The sequence below is a fragment of the Rhineura floridana genome, chromosome 10, assembly GCF_030035675.1.
Source record: "Rhineura floridana isolate rRhiFlo1 chromosome 10, rRhiFlo1.hap2, whole genome shotgun sequence".
In the NCBI taxonomy this organism is placed as follows: Eukaryota; Metazoa; Chordata; class Lepidosauria; order Squamata; family Rhineuridae; genus Rhineura; species Rhineura floridana.
The window spans coordinates 89,045,214-89,064,057 of NC_084489.1; the positions used below are offsets into that span (position 1 = coordinate 89,045,214).

Below are 18,844 nucleotides of genomic sequence, written 5' to 3' on the forward strand. Positions count from 1 at the left end.
CTCCGACTGCTCGATACAGGGGTCATGACACTGGCTCAAGGGTGCTGGGAGTCCAGCAACACCTGCACGGCCATAGGTTCCCCAGCTTGGACTGGAGAGTCTTTCATTCACATAGGTTTGTTTTCAAACAGCCAACAGAGTATTAATGAACAGATGAACTGGGCTTGATTTGTAGGCTTCAGAAGAAGTCTCGGCAACGCACAGTTGTGATATTCTGATCTCCTCCTGTTCTTGCTTCCACTTTACCCCTTTCCAATCCTTCCCTATCCCCCCCACACACCTTAGTCCTTGGGCAGTGAGAAATCCAACCACCGAGCTGTTGCTGACGCCATGACCGTGATTGGTTTTACTCCGGAAGAGACGAGCTCCGTGTACAAGATCCTGGCAGCCATTTTACACTTGGTAAATATCTGCTGGGGGCTGGGGAGAGTGTCCTTGGCACAGTGAGCAGGTGAACAAGTATTCAAGATAGAGAGAAAACAGCCTCACAGATTGTTTTTTATTCCCTCTGTGGTTTTGATATATAATATTTTTGTGAGAAGAAATCATTGCTACCCTCCACTAGAGACTGGTGGCTTCGATATCAATGGGGCATTGAACCCACTCCGGGTTTTAGTCTTTCAAGAACCCTGGACAGTTCCTTGAAAGTTCAGACTAAATCCTGGAGCGGATTCACTGCCTCACTGACATCGGAGTCACCACAGTCTTCACGGCTACCCTTTCTTCTTCCAATAATTAGTAGTGCTTTAAGACGTGGTAAGAAACTGTTCACAATTCCTTCACAGGGAACTTCTACCTCAGGGGCCAAATGCGGTTCTCCAGGCACCGCTTTCTGACCCTTGGGACTCTTCTTAGGCCATGCCCCCTCTCCCTTGGTCACACCCCTCTCTGGCCTTCCTTCCCAGCCTCCTCAATTGCTTTTGCCTGGGCGAAATGTGTCCTCAGTCTGTGAGGAGGCCTCTTGGTTGCTTGCCAGAGTGGATAGAGAGATGAGTGTTTGTAGAAATGTCTGGCTTTTGCCTGGCTGAAATGCATCCTACTGCGCAGACGTAAGAGTCATACCTATTGTTTTGCCCATGTTTTGCCCCTGGCCCTGCCCACCCATGAAATGTGGCCCTCAGAAGGTTGTTCATGAGGGAATGTGGCCCTTCAACCAATATCCAGTAGTATTTGGTGTTCAGAGAGGCATAACTGAAAGGGTGGAATTCCCCTTTGCCATCTAGGGCTGTATAAACACCATACATTTAAAGCTACCCTGGGCTCTTGCTGGGAGGAAGGGCGGGATATAAATCAAATAATAAATAAATAAATAAAGCACATGGCTTCTGCAAAGAATCCTTGGAACGGTAGTTTATTCCTCCCAAACCTACAGTTCCCAGCACCCTGAACAAACGACGGTTCCCAAGAGTCTTTGGGGGAAGCCACATGCTTTAAATATACTGGGTTGTATCCTTCTCAAAGTAGACCCATTAAAATTAATGAACCTAAGTTAGTCATGTCCATTAACTTCAATGGCTCTGCTCTGAGTAAGAATAGTGTTGAATACCACCCATGGTTTGTAAGCAGCCCTTACAATGCAGGTTGTAAATGCAACAGGACAGTCTGCTTATATGGGAAAGGGTGATGCATTATTTGGGATGCTAAACCCAGTTTTTGAAAAAAAAACATTTCAGCCAAATGCTCTCTGAGAGTTACATGCAAAATCTGTAACTTTTGGGGTTGTCTGTGTGTTTGGTCCTGAAAATTCTAGCATTTTTCGGTATCATGGCGGGGATGGAACAACCATCGTTTCCAGGGTTGGGCCCATTTCATTTAAAGTTTCGCGTACCCCCAATACTGAAGTGAAAGGTTTGTTGGAAAAACCTGGAATCCAAAGAAACATTTTTATTTCAGAACCGAAGAACTGTAAACTCAGAATCAAAGTACTGATCAAACTCAGGAGATTCCTGATTCAAGTGACCAACAGGGACTGTGGCTTTGCAGGATCAAAGACCAATCAAAAGCTGTCTGAGAGTCACCTGACCATGACTTGGGGCCTGTGAAAGATAGTGGCCCCCTACAGCCAGTGGAATTTGAGGCCCTTGGAATATGACTGCCATTTTGGAGCAGTCTTTCCTTTGACTTCTTATTGCTCATGTCCGATTGTCTGCTTGACTCTTTTTCTTCCCAGGGCAATGTACATTTTGTCACCACGGGGGATGAAATGGTAATAGAGAATGCTAAGCTGATTTCCGTCCTTGCGGAGCTGACCTCGACGGAGCCAGAAAATCTCCTTAACACGCTCCTGTACCGGACGGTGGCCACTGGGGGCGGGGATGTCATCCGAAAGGGCCACAGCACCAACGAGGCCAACTACGCAAGGGATGCCTGTGCCAAGGTAACTATGGCGACCATCCTTGGAGGAGCTAGTGCCCTTGTTATTGGCGTTTTGGACTCCTGGGTGGAGTTATGAAGATGGTACCGCCCATCTTGCCAGGTTGGAGAAAGAGATCTATACTTTCCCATGAACATAACTCAGTAGCTGGATCAGGCCAATGGCCCATCTAGTCCAGCACCGTGTTCTCAATGTGGCCAACCAGATGCCCCAATGAGAATCCCACAAGTAGAACATGAGTGCAACAGCCCTCTCCCCTCCTGTGATTCCCAGGAACTGCTGTTCAGAAGCTTACTGCCTCCGACTGTGGAGGGAGAATAGAATAGAATAAAATAGAATAGTAGAGTTGGAAGGGGCCTATAAGGCCATCAAGTCCAACCCCCTACTCAATGCAGGAATCCAAATGAAAGCATTCCTGACAGATGGTTGTCCAGCTGCCTCTTGAAGGCCTGCAGTGTCAGAGAGCCCACCACCTCTCTAGGTAATTGGTTCCATTGTTGTTTGGCTCTAACAGGAAGTTTTTCCTGATGTCCAGTCAAAATCTGGCTTCCTGCAACTTGAGCCCATTATTCCGTGTCCTGCACTCTGGGATGATTGAGAAGAGATCCCGGCCCTCCTCTACGTGACAACCTTTCATGTACTTGAAGGGTACTATCGTATCTCCCCTCGGTCTTCTCTTCTCCAGGCTAAACGTGCCTAGTTCTTCCAGTCTCTCCTCATAGGGCTTTGTTTCCAGTCCCTTGATAATCCTTGTTGCCCTCCTCTGAACCTGTTCCAGTCTGTCTGCATCCTTCTTGAAGTGCGGAGACCAGAACTGGACACAGTATTCAAGATGAGGCCTAAGCAGTGCTGAATAGAGGGGAACTAATACTTCACGCGATTTGGAAAATATGCTTCTGTTAATGCAGCCTAATATAGCATTTGCCTTTTTTGCAGCCACATCACACTGTTGGCTCATATTCAGCTTGTGATCAACGACAATTCCAAGATCCTTCTCACAAGTCATATTGCTGAGCCAAGTATCCCCCATCTTATAACTCTGCATTTGTTTTCTTTTCCTAAGTGTAGAACTTTGCGTTTATCCCTGTTGAATTTCATGCTGTTGTTTTCAGCCCAACGCTCCAGCCTATCAAGGTCCCTTTGAATTTTGTTTCTGTCTTCCACAGTATTAGCTATGCCCCCCAATTTTGTATCATCTGCAAATTTGATAAGCATGTGGCCATCATGGCTAGTAGCCATTGATAGCCTGCTACTCCATGAGAAATGCAGTCTATGGCGGTCCCTTGAAGTCTGAAAACACAGCCAAATGACAAGATGATGCATCTGTCTCCATGTCTTTGTCCACAGGCCTTCTACGAGCGACTTTTCTGCTGGATCGTGGCACGTATCAACACAGTCATCGAGGTGAAGAACTACAATGCCCGAATCCATGGCAAGAATACTGTGATTGGTGTCTTGGATATCTATGGCTTTGAGATCTTTGACAACAATAGGTAGGCATCGTTCACCTAGGGGAGATCAGCTGTTGCAGGGGCAGGTAAAAGACAGACTCCCATTTACTGGTGGACCCCTGGTCAATTTCTGAGGGTTGCTGGGATTCTTGCAAAAGATTGTGGGCCTTAGCTTAATCCAGCCATTCTCTGGATGACAATACACAGATTAGTTTATTAAGAGATCAGGAGTATGCACTGTTTCTTTGTAAAACACATCCGTGGACCAGTGGGGTTTTATATTAAAAGAAAAATAGGTTCAATTAAGCCCGCTCCTGATCTGTGGGGCACTGTGAAGGTGAAACCTCTCCTCACCACCCAATGCTTTGTGGAAGGGTGGGACAAAATAAGAATTCCTAGCAGAGAAAGAAAAGTCATTTTGGTCAAAGAAGTTCACCATCTAGTTTGACACAAAATGTCAAAGGGAAAAGAGTTCCAGTTTCGACATTCACTTTTCCATCAGTGGGTAGTGTTCTCTTGCTAGTGAAGCAACAGGAAACCTGTGGCTCTCCTGATGTTGCTGGACTCCAGCTCCTAATAGCTCCAGCCAACGGTTGAGGATGGTGAGCGTTGGAGTCCAGCAACTTCTGAAAGGCCGCTGGTTTCCCCACTCGTGTGCTAGTGGGCACAAATCTCCAAAGCATCTTTTCAGCATTTGCCAGCCTGGCACCCATCAGCTGATTTGGACTACAATTCCTATCAGACCCAGCCAGCACATAGCCATCATGGCCAGTAGCCATTGATAGCCTTCTCTTCCTCCATGAATTGGTTTAATCCTCTTTTAAAGCTTTTAAATATGCTTTTTAATATTTTTTTAACAACGTGTTTTTAACCCTTTTTAAAAGATGTTTTTAAAGGTTTTTAAAATTTGTTTTTAATGTTTTGTTTTAATGTATTTTAAGGTCTGTTTTTATGATGTTTTAAAGTGTCTTTAGCATTTTTGTTTGCCGTCCTGGGCTCCTGCTGGGAGGAAGGGCGGGATACAAATAAAATAATAAAATAAAAATAAATAAATAAATAAAGCCATCCAAGTTGGTGGCTGTCGCTGCCTCTTGTGGGACCAAATCCCGTAGCTTGAGTATGTGTTGCATGAAGAAGGACTTTCCTTTTTGTGCCCTGAATCTTCATCAGGTCTCCCCAGCCCCAGGTAGATTTCCTCCCCATCAACTTCTGCTTGATCCTTAGAAGTGGAGATGCCATTGGGGATTGAACCTGGGGCCTTCTGCATGCATGCAAAGCCTGAGCTCTTCCACTGAGCTACGGCCTCTCCCCCGTGGGAACAGGGAGACTGAGTGCGAGAGCCCCCTTTGCTCTGTGGGGTGCAGATGGCATCTTCAGGTTTGCATGTGCCTCGTTTCAGCTTTGAGCAGTTCTGCATCAACTATTGCAACGAGAAGCTTCAGCAGCTGTTCATTGAGCTGATCCTGCAGCAGGAACAAGAGGAGTACCAGCGCGAGGGCATCGAGTGGCAGCATGTGAGTGGCAATGCCTGACAAGGGGCAGGGAGGGAGATCGTGGCCGGATGGAAGAGGGGGATTTCCTAGATTTTCTGGGGTTCAAGGGGTTGACAAGTATGCCCAAGTGTTTCTTCCTAGGCAGCGGCGGCTGGTGGCTGCATGTCAGCGGTGAGATGGAATCTGCTCTGGGTTTTAGTCCAAAGTTTCAAGGAGCTGTCCAGGTGCTGAAGCAAAAGTTCAGACTACATCCCAGAATGAATTCCATTGCCCCGCTGACATGAAGCCACCAACCGCCGCTGTCCATAGGTCAGGGATAGGACGCTTTCTTCAGGCCAGACCACACTACCCCAGTGGAAAACTGTTGGGGCTGCATTCAAGTGGCAGGTGGTGCTGAGGCCAGAGCAGAAAGTGTATGGGTCAGATCTTCATACAATCAGAGAGCGAGCGAGCGAGCGAGAGCTATTTCTTCTGGGCATAGAGGCATATATTTAATATTCTTACCAGGAGTGTAGTTGTGTGGGGTCTCAGGGAATCTTAGGCCCCTTACTTTTTGGGGAGCAGGGTCCCAGCAGGGGCCCTATGTATCCAGCATCCTACGAGCCAATCAGCATGAAAAGGTCTGTATTAGCCATTGAGAAGAGTCTTCTAACATGCTTCTTTGCCCTTTCCTGTTGATTGGAGCCAATCAGAGTGAAAAGAGGTGAGTCAGCCCCTGAGAAGAAACTTCTCCTTTCATGCTTGTTGGTCCTAGGAATGTCTTTTGTTATGCAAGAAGGCATTAACAAGGATCTCATTCTCAATCCAGCAGCAAAAAAGGGAGGGGCTGTGACTAACATGAAGGGACCCTGCACTTCTGAATTTGCCTGTACACTACTGAATTTCTTACTAACTCCCCTCAAGTTTTCCCTTCCACTTTCTTCATGGTTTTTTTTTTGCAAAGTTTGTGTATAAAGCTCTTCAGCACCCTTTATCTGTCCTGCCTGTGCAAAAAGCAGAAAAAAATAGTAATCCCAGCAGAAGAATGCACTTAAGGCCAATGCACAATGGTAGATCCTGCCTTAAAGCCTTCAAAATGCAATTGCGTCCCGAAAACGTCGGGCATGCAGTTGCAGAATGCATGGACAACTGTCTGCATATTTGCAAGGGACACAAGGCAGATGGTCTACCGTTGAGACCTGCCCCTTTCTAAAGGTGCCCTGGGGATTTCTTTGAACCATTACCCCTGGCAGTTATGTTCCAACTTTGCCCTTGACAGATTGAATATTTCAACAACCAAATCATTGTGGACCTGGTGGAAGAACCGCACAAAGGCATCATCGCCAGGCTGGACGAGGCCTGCCTGACCGGGGGGAAAGTCACCGATGCCCTCTTTCTGGAGTCCATGAACACCAGACTTGGCAAACACCCCCACTATACCAGCAGGAAGGTGCGGAGGGCACATCTTGGGAACAAAATTGCTCTCTTCGCCATGTGGGCAAAAGGGAGGCTGGCTTATCCTGAGACAGACTGTTTGTCAGCCTAGCTCAATATTGTCTGCGCTGGTTGGCAGCAGCCCTCGAGGATTTCAGACAGGGATCTTCTCTCCCAGCCCTGCCTGGAGGTGCCACTGGGGACTGAACCCAGGACCTTCTGCACACAAAGTAGATGCTCGGCCACTGAGCTACGGCCCTTCCCCGAAGGTCACCTGCCCTTGGCAATGGAGTGCACTGGGGTGGGGGGCATCTCTTGTTTCCCTTTGCTAAGCTGCCTGGTAGGAAAGCAAAGGGCCCAGTCAAATTGCTGATAGACAGGGATGCCACTCAACAAGATCAACCTCAGAGGGCCTTCTCTGGATCCCACCAGTCAAAACAGCTAGGCTGGTGAGGACTCGAGAGAGGGCCTTCTCAATAGTGGCCCCCACCCTTTGGAACTCTCTCCCAAGTGATCTCCGCCATGCCCCGTCTATAATGAGCTTCCGCAGGACCCTGAAGACTTGGCTTTTTAGGCGGGCGTTTGAGATGGGCTAGTTTTCTGCTGTTTTTAAATTTTAATTGTTTTATATACTGTTTTATCTTGTACGTCGCCCAGAGTGGCTGGACAACCAGCCAGATAGGCGACTAACAAATCTCATAATAAATAAATAAATAAATAAATAAATAAATAAATAAATAAATAAATAAATAAATAAGCATCTAATAATATAACCTCATTAACCCTCTGCCTGAAACCCTGCTGCCTGTCAGAGAAGATTATTATTATTATTAATAGCATTTATTAGTCGCTTTTCCCCAAAAATTGGACTCAAAGCGATGTACAAAAAGGAAAAGAAAAACACACTGCATATGAAATAACTTACAGCAAGTCAAACAATGGCAAAAACAATTTCAAGCGAAATAACACAACAATAATAGAGAAAATAACAAATGGCAGCACAAAAACCAACACTATAAATATAACACATTAGAACAATCCTATTACACAACTAGTCAATATGGCAAAGGTAGAAAAGAGGTAACACAACGTCAGCTTCAACTCTTTGATGTTCTTTGATGGTGAGTGAGTGGTTGTTTCATGCTGAAGCTCTTTCCACATTCTAAGCACTTACTTACTTAGATTACTTACTGATATCTTGCCCAGGCACCACAGAAGGTCTTGGTGGGCACCACATTGACAACCCCTGGTGTACATTGCGTCTCCCAGATGTTTCTGAGCATCTGGAGGTTAAACAAATGGCTTGTACACACTGGGTCCCCCTTAGAGCTTGTCCAGTTTGTTATATGTACACTTTTGCAAAGCTGAGCCTGCCTGGCGGAGCCTGCCCTGGCTTACCGCAGGATGTTCCAACCCTTGCACATGTCTACATGTCAGAACATACATTGGGGACAGCCTCCCTTCTGTAAGAGCAGGAGTGTTTGGCCAAGATGAGGGCTTGGCTTCACCCTCTTCACCTTGACATGTCTACTTGTGTGTTTCCAGCTCAACCCTGCTGACAAGTCTATGGATTTTGGTCGGGATTTCCGGATCAAGCACTACGCGGGAGATGTTACGTGAGTTTTGCTCTGACTTGATGATTATGGAAGTGGGCACAGGGCATGTGACATGTAAAAGCTTCTGTGGCATTCTGGGCTGGTGATCATTGTCTCACCCCTCTTGGGTGGCAAAGGTGGGGGGAGATCTTTCCATTTATGTACCACTTAATTAAAAAAAAAACTGTAAGGAGTTTACACAAAATAATAGAAAATATTCATAAGAAAATGCCAAGAAAATCAAATTATAAAAACAAATAGACATAATTTTGATAAATAATATAAACAATTTAAAAACAAATGTACAAAACAAATATAAAGTTTCATTTCTGGGTAGAGAAAATAGTGTGTGTGTGTTTTTAGCAGGTATCAAACAGTACAAAGAAAATGCCTGCCTAAGATCTACAGGCAGGGAGTTCCAAAGAGCAGGAGGAACCTCAGTGTCTGCAGGGATACAAAAAATGTTTAGCTGGAGGGAAAAAACCAGACGGGGACTGAACATGCTCCATGGGTACAGAATAGTGACTGACTGTTGAGGGAGAAACGGGATGGATGGAATGGAGTATCTTGAAAAGGGCATGACTGGCTAACTGGAATTCTGAGCAGGAACATTCATGCAGCAGCTTTGTGTTGCTGATGCTACTAGTTTGTTTTTAAGCAACATGGAACCTGCAGAATATAAGACTGTGGAGGACTGTGAACCAGAGCTGGCCTGAGACATTTTGCTCCCTGGGGCAAAACACAAGAAGATGTCCCCCCTCCATTCTATGTACAGTTGAATCTGGTGAGGGAATAGCATGCTTCAACATAGTATTGGTTGGAGCTGATGGGAATTGTAATCCAAAATAGCTGTAAGGCACCCAGTTAAGGAAGGCTGTGCTCAGCAGTCCCAAAATATCCTTTATTGGAGTGTGATGTTTCTGAAGTTTTAATTGCCAGGACAGATACATGGTAAATAGATCAGAGTTAGGGTCAACTCTTCTCATTTGAGTGATCCCAGTGAATAACCAAAGCAATTCCAGTTGATTTAGCTGATGTAGCATAGCAGTTAAAAGACTGAACTGTGACCTGGAAACCATTGGGGTCAAAACTGTGAGGCTTTATGCAAGCCACATTATCTCTCAGCCTCCCCTAGTCTGTAACACAAGGGGAAACCTTTAGGACTGTTAATCCTAAACATACTAGGATTAAAGGAACATGTTTTGACAGCAGTCTATATGGGTGTTTTTTGGAAATCCATCAAAGGGGCTAGAAACTTGACCCTGGGTAAAAAGTGTTGGGATTTGTGAGATAAAACACTTTCGTACTTCTATCTCTAGCAGAATAAAATTGGCAAAACTGAACTGAGTTCTAACCAGCCTACCCCCCTCTCACACAGACTAGCTGAATAAAAGAAACAGTCTTCTTTAGTAAAAGGTTCTGGTTACACAGACTTGCTTGGAGAGAAAAAGCAGAAGTAGATTGTAAGTCTAGTCCATGATTATAAAGTGTTCTAGCAGAGAAGCCTATTGTGGCTTCTCTCTCCTGGGCTAACAGAGAATATGCAAAACCCAACTAACTTACAAACAAAAGGGAGGAAGAGAAGGGAGAAAAACAGGAAGTTGCATCACAGTAATCAAACGTGGAACTGTCCCCAAATCCAGCTAGAGGGGATATCTCCCTACAATTGAATTAAAGCATACCAGCATACTTACTCCCAACAAAGAACCGGTCCAGAAGAACTGCTTATATGGAAAGCAAAGGGCTGGTATAATTGGCCTAGTGTGACCATCTGCTCTTGAGGTGTTGTCTCGGAGCCTGCTGAGTTTAGTTGAGAAGCCACCCTTGCGAAGCTGGTTACAGGGAGACCGAACAGCTCATTGTAACCTGGTGGGGAAGGAGGGTGGCACGTCTGTCTGTCTGTCCATGCACAGAACATCTCTGCCACGAGTCAGAGCCTGAGGCTGGGGGAGAGCCGAATCACTGCAAGTGAACCGGCTGCATTGGCAGCTAGGCACAAGCATGGGTGTGCATTAACTGTGCAGCCTTCATTCTATATATTAACAGTGAACCCAATTCTCCAAGCGGAGGTCCTTAAGTAAGCCAGAAAAAGAAAGAGTATCTAAGGTGCCACCCATGCAGGAGAGAGGTGTTAGCAGATTTGGGTGGGAGAAGACCCTAATAAAGCTCCCAGAACAGTTTATAGACCATTTTAAATAAAGAGAGAGAGAGAGAGAGAGAGAGAGACTGCCCCTGCCCTCGGGCTTACATTTTTAAAAGACATGACACTAGAGGAAAATGGGCTAGGAGGTAGGAGGAAATAAGCAAACTCAAAGGTCTGCAGAAGTGCGAAGAAACTTGGGGGGGCTTATTGTTTTGTGTGTTCCCCATCCCCCCTTTGGGTTGTATTCAGCTACCTTTTATGCAGGGTAGACCCAGTGAGAATGGACCTAAGTAAGTCATGGTCCTTCATTTCAGTAGGTCTACCCTGAGTAAAAGTTACTTGAATGCAATCCAAAGGCGGGAGGAGGAACTCACAAGACAATGAAGCTTGAGAATGTTCTGTGAGCACGTGATGCATGCAAGAACGTGGTGAGCAAGGGCCACAGTTGTTCAACAAGGGCTTTAAAAGTCTCTCTGAATCTGCATCGCAGGTATTCCGTGGAGGGATTTATAGACAAAAACAAGGACACCCTTTTTCAGGACTTCAAGCGGCTGATGTATAACAGGTATGTAGGCCTGAGCCTGGCGGAAGGGGCCTGGCGTACCCTGAAATATACCCAGCAAAGCTTGAGGAAACAGAAACATAGGAAACTACCAAATTCCAGGCCAGAGACCATTTGTCCACCAAGCCCAGGATGTCTCCTCCAGCCTTCCTAACCTGGCGCCCTCCAGATGTTTTGGACTCCAAATCCCATCTGGAGGCAGAGGCGGCTGGCGGCTCCATGTCAGTGGGGCAGTGGAATCTGCTCCAGACCGCAGTCCAAACTTTCAGGAAGCTGTCCAAGGTGCTGAAGCTGCAGAACAGCTTGGACAGCTCCTTGAAAGTTCAAACTAAAGCCCAGAATGGAGTCCACTGCCCCACTGACATGGAGCCACCAGGATGCTGTGTTGCAGAAGGCTTATCTTCTCTATCTGGTTACAGTTGTCCAGGAGTTCCTTTCCATCACTTGCTTTCCTGATCTTTTTAAACTGGAGATGCTGGGGACTGAACCTGGGCTCTTCTGCGTACAACACTTGTGCTTTTCCACTGGGCTCTGACTCTTCCAGTTTTGGGCCCAGAGCCAGTTCAGCATGCCGCTTAGAGGGTAAATGGTGTTTCCAGTATATTTAGAAGCAACGGCACTACCCTTAAGCCCTGAGGATGGCTGAAAGGTGTCACACAAGTTCTTTGCTCATCTATACTCTGATCTTGCAATGACCTGCCTTCTAGAGTCAACAGGGAGCTTCAGCAGAAGCCAGAGGGCCTGAGGGTTAAGGAAACGCTGGTGTGCACAGCGGCTGCATCCCCTCACTCCCTCTCTGTGCTCTTTTCCCCAGCACAGACCCCGTCCTACAGGAGATGTGGCCAGAGGGCAAGCAAAGCATCATGGAGATCACCAAGAGGCCCCTGACGGCCGCCACCCTCTTCAAGAACTCCATGGTGGCCCTGGTGGAGAACCTGGCCTCCAAGGTAACGCCAGAGCCTCCCGTGGGTTCTGCCTCCAAGCAGGGATGGGGGAGGCATTCTATTCAATTTGCATGGAAAGGTGAACCTACCAAATCTGCACTTTTCCAAAACAATGCGCTAAGTGAAACCCAGATGTCCTTCAAAATTCTCACTTCCCCGAAGTTTGCAATGCAGTTCTCTAGCCAAGTCATACAAAAATGCATATACTAGGGTAAAGTGTGCATATATTATTGGAAACAATATCCTAAAGTGGATCCAATGAGGGGAAATTACACAAAAATAGGTGTGTATTGGAAGAAATTTGCACTGAAATGCTGATGAGGTTTCATGAGGACTTTTTTAAAAACCGCAAACTGGTGTGGAAATGTGGAGAACTGAACTTCAGAGTAGAACAATAAGAAACTGGGGTTGACAGATTTGCGCGATGGAGAGTGGTGGCAGAGCTTGGAAAAGTTACTTTTTTGAACTACAACGCCCATCAGCCCAATCCAGTGGCCATGCTGGCTGGGGCTGATGGGAGTTGTAGTTCAAAAAAGTAACTTTTCCAAGCTCTGCGTCAGAGGAGCAGTGAATCTGCTCCTTTCAAGGAGCTGTCCACGGTCCTGAAAAAAAGAGTAGGCATCTTACTAAGTTCATGCACTGCATGAAGTAGAGTTGGCCTTAGAATATATGATTTAATTAATTTATGTGTTAGATTTATATCCTGCCCCTTCCTCCAAAGTTGTTCAGGGCAGGCAATTTAATAACAAGCTGAAAATCCCTCTGAGCATGTGCAGACTGTTTTCACTGAGCAGTCATGGCCTATCACTACATATTGCTTGGGGGGCACAGGACACACGAGCTTCCAGTTAGGTTTCAATCCCAGAGCCACTTGTTTCATAAGTAAGCCTCCATTTCTTCTCCTGTGCCTTAAAACTGGAACTTCAGTGGTCTATTTGTAAGAGTGTGTGTGCCCAGACTTGGACCTCCAACAGAGCACTGATAATTGCAATTGTGGGTGAGGGTGGGGGTTGGTTGGTTGGTTGTGGTAACATTTATTCTGATGCCGCTTTTAAGAACATAGGAGCAGCCCTGCTGGATCTGACCAATGGCCCCTCTAATCCAGCCTCCTGTTCTCACAGTGGCCAACCAGATGCCCCAACTGAAAGCCTACAAACAGGACCTGAGTGCAAGAAAACTCTCCCCACTCGTGAATACCAGCAGGAACTGGCATTCAGAGGTATATCTCCTCTGACAGTGGAGGGAGAGCATAGCCATCATGGCTAGTAGCCATTTTCATCCAAAAGCCCCCCCAACAATGAAATACACAATAAAGTAATAACATGCAGGACTGCAAGCACTGATGTCAAAACAGCAGCAATCATAGCTTTTAAAAATAGAAATGTACAGCATCCAGGAGGAGGGATAATGGATGCGCTGTTTTAAGGCATTAGGGTTACACCGTGGTTAGAAAAGGCTTTTTGCCTCACTTCAAAGCACCTTCTGTTTCTTTAACTTTTCCACTGTTTTAGAATGGGGTTTCAGCAATGAAGCACCAGTGGAGGCTGAGCAGTGATGTGAAAAGTTGGGTCTCCTTGGTCCAAGCCCTGCACTCTAGCCCCAGGGATAGCCAATGTGGAGTCTTCCTTTTTTTTTTTTCAATAATTTTTATTCAAATTTTCATAAAACATACAAGACAAAATCATAAAACATTCAAAGACAAAAAACAAAATCAAAAATAGTTAAACAAACAAAAAAAAAAAACAAAAAACAAAAATAAAAATAAAAAATAAAGAGTAAAATATTGACTTCCCATTTGTCAAAGATCAGATCAGTTATAAGTCTATAATATATAACAATCCTGTCTCTTAAGTCATATTATAAAATCACTTTCCTCCAATAGTTATCTTACTTAATCATCAAATCTCATAAACATTACTTTATTCTTTCCACAAAAAGTCAAAGAGAGGTTTCAATTCTTTAAGAAATATATCTATCAATTTTTTTTTTCCAGATAAGCATATCGATTAATCCATCTCATTACTAATTATGATAATCTTATTGTCATAACCATAGTCAAAATAAACATTTCAATTAATCCATCACATCAGAATCTGTTAGGTTCAGTAATTTCAGTAGCCATTGTTCTATTATCCCTATTAGTTCCATTTTCCATCTTCCATCTTCAGTAGTCTTGTTAAGTCCAGTAATTTCAGTATCCAATCTTCCATTATCAGTATTCTTGCTGTCAAAGCCATAGTCATATAGTAAGAGTCTGATGGGAATTACCTCTATCCCAAATATTTTCTTGCCATCCATTCTGAATAGGTTGCTGAAATACTGCTGTAAAATCATATCTCTGTTCTTTTTTTCAAAATACACTGGGTCATCTCTTGAAAGTTTTTCCATTGTCACATGGCTGCAGTTAATTCCATAGATTTCCTCTATATTGGGCTCCATCACATCATTCCAGTCCAGAAGATTATCCATGCCATTGATAACTTTATCTCTAGAATCTTCATTAATTTCTTCAGAGATAACATTGAGTTCCAAACAATAGATTTTATTTCTAAAGTCCATAGACTCCAAATCTTTTTCCTGTTCCACGTTTGTTCCAGTCTCCAGGGTCTCCTCTCTCACAGGGACCCCTGTTCCAGTCTCCAGGGTCTCCTCTCTCACAAGGACCCCTATGTCTTTAATCTCCTGTGTCTCCAAACAATAGATTTTATTTCTAAAGTCCATAGACTCCAAATCTTTTTCCTGTTCCACGTTTGTTCCAATCTCCGGGGTCTCCTCTCTCACAGGGACCCCTTCCAGGGTCACCTCTCTCACAGGGACCCCTATATCTTTAATCTCCTGCGTCATTTTACTCAATTCAATTTTCAGCTCCTTACAACCCTGTCGCAGGTTTTGTTTCGTTATCTCAATCTCATCCATTATTTTCTGAAACATAGTTATTTCCAGATTCTCAGCCACTTTCTTAATTGCCATTTTAAAAGAAAAATATAGGAAAACCACTTCTTATTTCAGCAACAATTGGGTTAATACTCCAAACTTGGTGACATCACAGTATAAACAGAGCAGACAGCCTTATCTCTCCATAGTTAAGTAAACAAAATGCAGTTCCCAGGATCGAAACAATTAATGGCAGTCGTCAGAAAACAGATTCGTCAAAATAAAATAGACCAAAAAGAGAGTAGTCTCAGACAATATAATATTCTTCAAAATAAAAATCTGGAATAGAAATCCCTCTTCTGTGTATATCTTTAGAATGCAAATCCAGGACAGCTTTTTACAACAAAAACAGAGATAAGCTATTAATTAGTGCGTAGCAGAGAGAAGTTATGGCTCCCCAGTGAGATGTCAAAAACCGATCAATCTGGCAAATCTCTTTTAAACAGCAACAATTTAAGTCAAGTAAAAGAAAAATATAGAAAGAAGGGTGCTTGCCTGTTAGTGCGTTCTCTCTTAGAAGATAAGATGAACGTTCGCTTTAACAGATAGAGCTTGCTGTTGAAAATCCGTCCCACCTTCGTCGGCTGGACCTCGTCCCATAAATTAATGAGATCTGGTCGTCCCAACAAAAATAGGCTTTGAGGTTAATCTCTTCGTTTCTCCCTACCCGGGAGAAGTTTAATCAGTCAAAAAAAAAGAAAAAACTGACTGATATATCTGAATAAGCTTCTTTTGAGGCAGGAGCCCGTCTCAAAAGCAGGCACAGGCTAAGTCACCCTTCCCGGAAGTCAGCGCCAATGTGGAGTCTTCCAGATGTTCTTGGACTCAAACTCCCATCTGCCGCGGATGGGATCAGCGGTTAGGGATGCTAGGAACTGCAGTTCAGGAATTGTATTATTGTCCCCTTCTTCATCTTTGCTTTCTTGTTTTCCATTCAAGGCCTTGTATATGTGACCGCTCTTTAACACTCCCAACCAGTGACTTACCACTAGGGTGGCTTGATGCAATAGAGGGTGTACTTTGAATGGTTGTGTAAAAGAGAGAATGTTGGCAGGTGCAGCTTGTTGTATGATTGGGCTTGCCTGTTCCAATGAACCCTGTGAGCGATGCCGTCAGGAGTCATGTACTCCCAGCAGGGTCACCCATGGCGGTAAGGTCAAGGGAGAGGAACCAGACAAAGAACGATCCAAGAAAGTCCTCAGCGGCAGAACAGGCGGAGGATAACAATGTGTATGTTACAACGGCTGTGAAGGCTGATGAAGGATGCAGCAGATAAAGGACTTCATCAGGGTCCCCATGCCATTGGATCAAAGCCTTTTTCTGTCAAGATTGTGTGTTGATCGTTGTGCGCCGATCTCCCCACATAAAACATTCATGAATAGGCATTTTCCAACCAAATTGTCTTGGAAGACAATCTTACTCGGCCACAAGTGGTCGCCAATGAATGAATGGAGGCTGGTGACTCCAATGTCAATAGGGCACTGAATCCACTCTTGAGTTTTAGCCTGAACTTTCAAGGTGTCCAGCAACTTAGACAGCTCCTAAGTTTGGACTAAAACTTGGAGTGGATTCACTGCCCCACTGACATGGAGCCACCAGCCTCCACTGACCTTCTCTACATCTCTCTCCAATTATTCCACAAACAACAGATCCTGAGATGGCGAAAACAGGCCTCTGGGGACCTCAGCTGCCTTAGAAACCTTCGGCAGGTTTCCGAAAGACCCTGGCATTGGCTCCCATCTCTCAGTGGGAAGAACCAGCTCCCAGAAGCTGCCGTGGCAGCTATAATTAGATGCGCATGGAAGGGAAGTGCTGATGCGTGGAGAGAGGAGAGCCCAGATGGTGCCTTGCATGATGCTGCTGCTCTATAAATAAACCGGTTGTGATTATTGATCACATATTTGTCCCGTGCTTCCTCCAGGGAACGCCGGGGCAAGTGTACACACCATGTCCCCATCTCCCATTTTTACTCTCGCAACAACCCTGTAGGCTAGGCAGAGAGAAGCTTCATGGCTGACTGGGGCTGTATGCTCTGGTTGTTCCACGGACCGGAAAAGAGAAACCATGCCTCCCTCCAGGTGACTGATTTATTGAGCATTCGCCATGATCTGCATCCACAAAGCGTATGTGGAGGATGGCCTATTTGGCCTGTGTTCATCCTGATTTACTTGTGTGGTACCTATGTGCCTTCCCGTTAATCAAGTGTCCCCTCGCTGGATCGTCACCTTGTAGTGGTGTGGTCTTGCGTGTTCCAATGAACCCTGTGAGCGATGCCGTCAGGAGTCATGTACTCCTAGCAGGGTCACCCATGGCGGTAAGGTCAAGGGAGAGGAATCAGACAAAGAATGATCCAAGAAAGTCCTCAGGCAGAACAGGCGGAGGATAACAATGTGTACATTACAACGGCTGTGAAGGCAGATGAAGGCTGCAGCAGATAAAAGACTTCCAATCGTCGTGGTATCCATGCCATTGGATCAAAGCCTTTTTCTGTCAAGATTGTGTGTTGATCGTCGTGCGCTGATCTCCCCACATAAAACAAATTCATGCACAGGCATCTTCCAAGCAAACCTATCCATCTGGAAACCTATGTTCTCACTGTGGGAGGCTGTGTGGATCCAGAATTGGCCTCCACAGTCACTTACAGACCCACTGTTAACAACCTTATCTTGGAAGACAATCTTACTCGGCCATGAGTGATTGCCAATGAATGAATGAATCATGTGTTTACACCATACTTTTGAGTGCATTTTCCCTCATTACTTTTCTAACCACAAAGCGTGCATTGCGTTTATTTTAATGGATTTGTTGCATTAGGGTGACAGAGTAATTTAATCCACTTTAAACATTCAAAATGTGATTAAATTCCTCCTGCAAAATAGTGACAGTCTGGAGACCCTCCCCTGCCCACTACCATTTGATAAACAGGTACATTTGGAACATCTGTTAATGCCATTCTGGTTGATGCTGGCAGAAGTGTTCTGTGTGAACAGCGCCGGCTGGTGACTCCGTGTCAGCGGGGTAGTGGCATCTGCTCTGGGATTTAGTCTGAATTTTCACAGCTCCTTGAAAGTTCAGAATAAAACCTGGAACAAATTCCACTGCTCCACTAACATGGAGCCACCAGATGCAATTGTGTGTCAACTGCATGGGCTCTTACTGTGCATTCTTAAGAGGGTTTACTAAGCTGTCAGATCCAATGCTAGTCATACTCAGAGTAAACCCATTGAAATTAATGAACATGACTCACTTAGATCCATTAATTTCAATGGTTCTACTCTGAGTAAAATTTAGATGGCTATAACCCATTGAGTTCATTGGAGATTGCTCCCTAGTACAGGGGTTACCACCTTTTTTTGGACCGGGGGCACACTTCAAATTTTGAGAGGCTGCTTCTTCACAAGTTCTTCATGAGTGCCTGGCTTTAGGTCCTGCACAGCAGGAGACATGCCGAAATCTCTTTGCAAAGTTTTCACATTTTGCACTTGCCATTTGGAGAGGGGAGTCTGTAACATTCACCCACACTTATTTTGTAGTAACATTTGCAGAAAATAACTTCTAGGGAGTACCTGATCAGAGAGGAACCCATAACAGGAAAGATGCATCCTGATTGCGAGGGAAAAAAGAAAGGGCAAACTATGGAACTCCCAAAGACTAGAAAAAAAGACAGAAGCAGAAAAAGTACACTAAAGGGAAGGGGGAAACAGATGCCAAGGATTCCTCCCAGAGCTTGGAAAAGTTACTTTTTAAACTCCCATCAGTCCCAGCCAGCATGGCCACTGGAGCAGCCAGGCTGGCTCATTTCACAGAAATTGTGTAGAAGGGTGCCTGCATGTTTTGCTTTATAACTTTCTTTCTAGAAGGACTGGAAGACTTACTTTTTTAAAAAAACAAGAGTTCAAGGTCTGTAGCCCCTTCCTGGAGGCACCAGTGAAGGG

General features: G+C 45.0%; 1 protein-coding gene across 3 annotated transcripts in view; it reads left to right on the forward strand.

Moving 5' to 3' along the window:
* MYO1G (myosin IG) overlaps positions 1-18,844 on the forward strand; it is a 113,110-nt gene that overhangs the window by 26,850 nt on the left and 67,416 nt on the right. Inside the window, exons 7-15 of one of the 3 annotated variants that reach the window (XM_061586921.1) lie at positions 286-402; positions 2,171-2,377; positions 3,722-3,867; positions 5,225-5,339; positions 6,577-6,747; positions 8,277-8,347; positions 10,960-11,034; positions 11,846-11,978; positions 13,097-13,164. In XM_061586921.1, coding sequence (XP_061442905.1) covers positions 286-402; positions 2,171-2,377; positions 3,722-3,867; positions 5,225-5,339; positions 6,577-6,747; positions 8,277-8,347; positions 10,960-11,034; positions 11,846-11,978; positions 13,097-13,120 — 1,059 coding nt within the window. In that variant the 3' untranslated portion in view covers positions 13,121-13,164. Of the gene's footprint in view, positions 1-285; positions 403-2,170; positions 2,378-3,721; positions 3,868-5,224; positions 5,340-6,576; positions 6,748-8,276; positions 8,348-10,959; positions 11,035-11,845; positions 11,979-13,096; positions 13,165-18,844 lie in introns of those variants that run through there. The other 2 variants (XM_061586918.1, XM_061586920.1) reach the window with 2 other exon arrangements.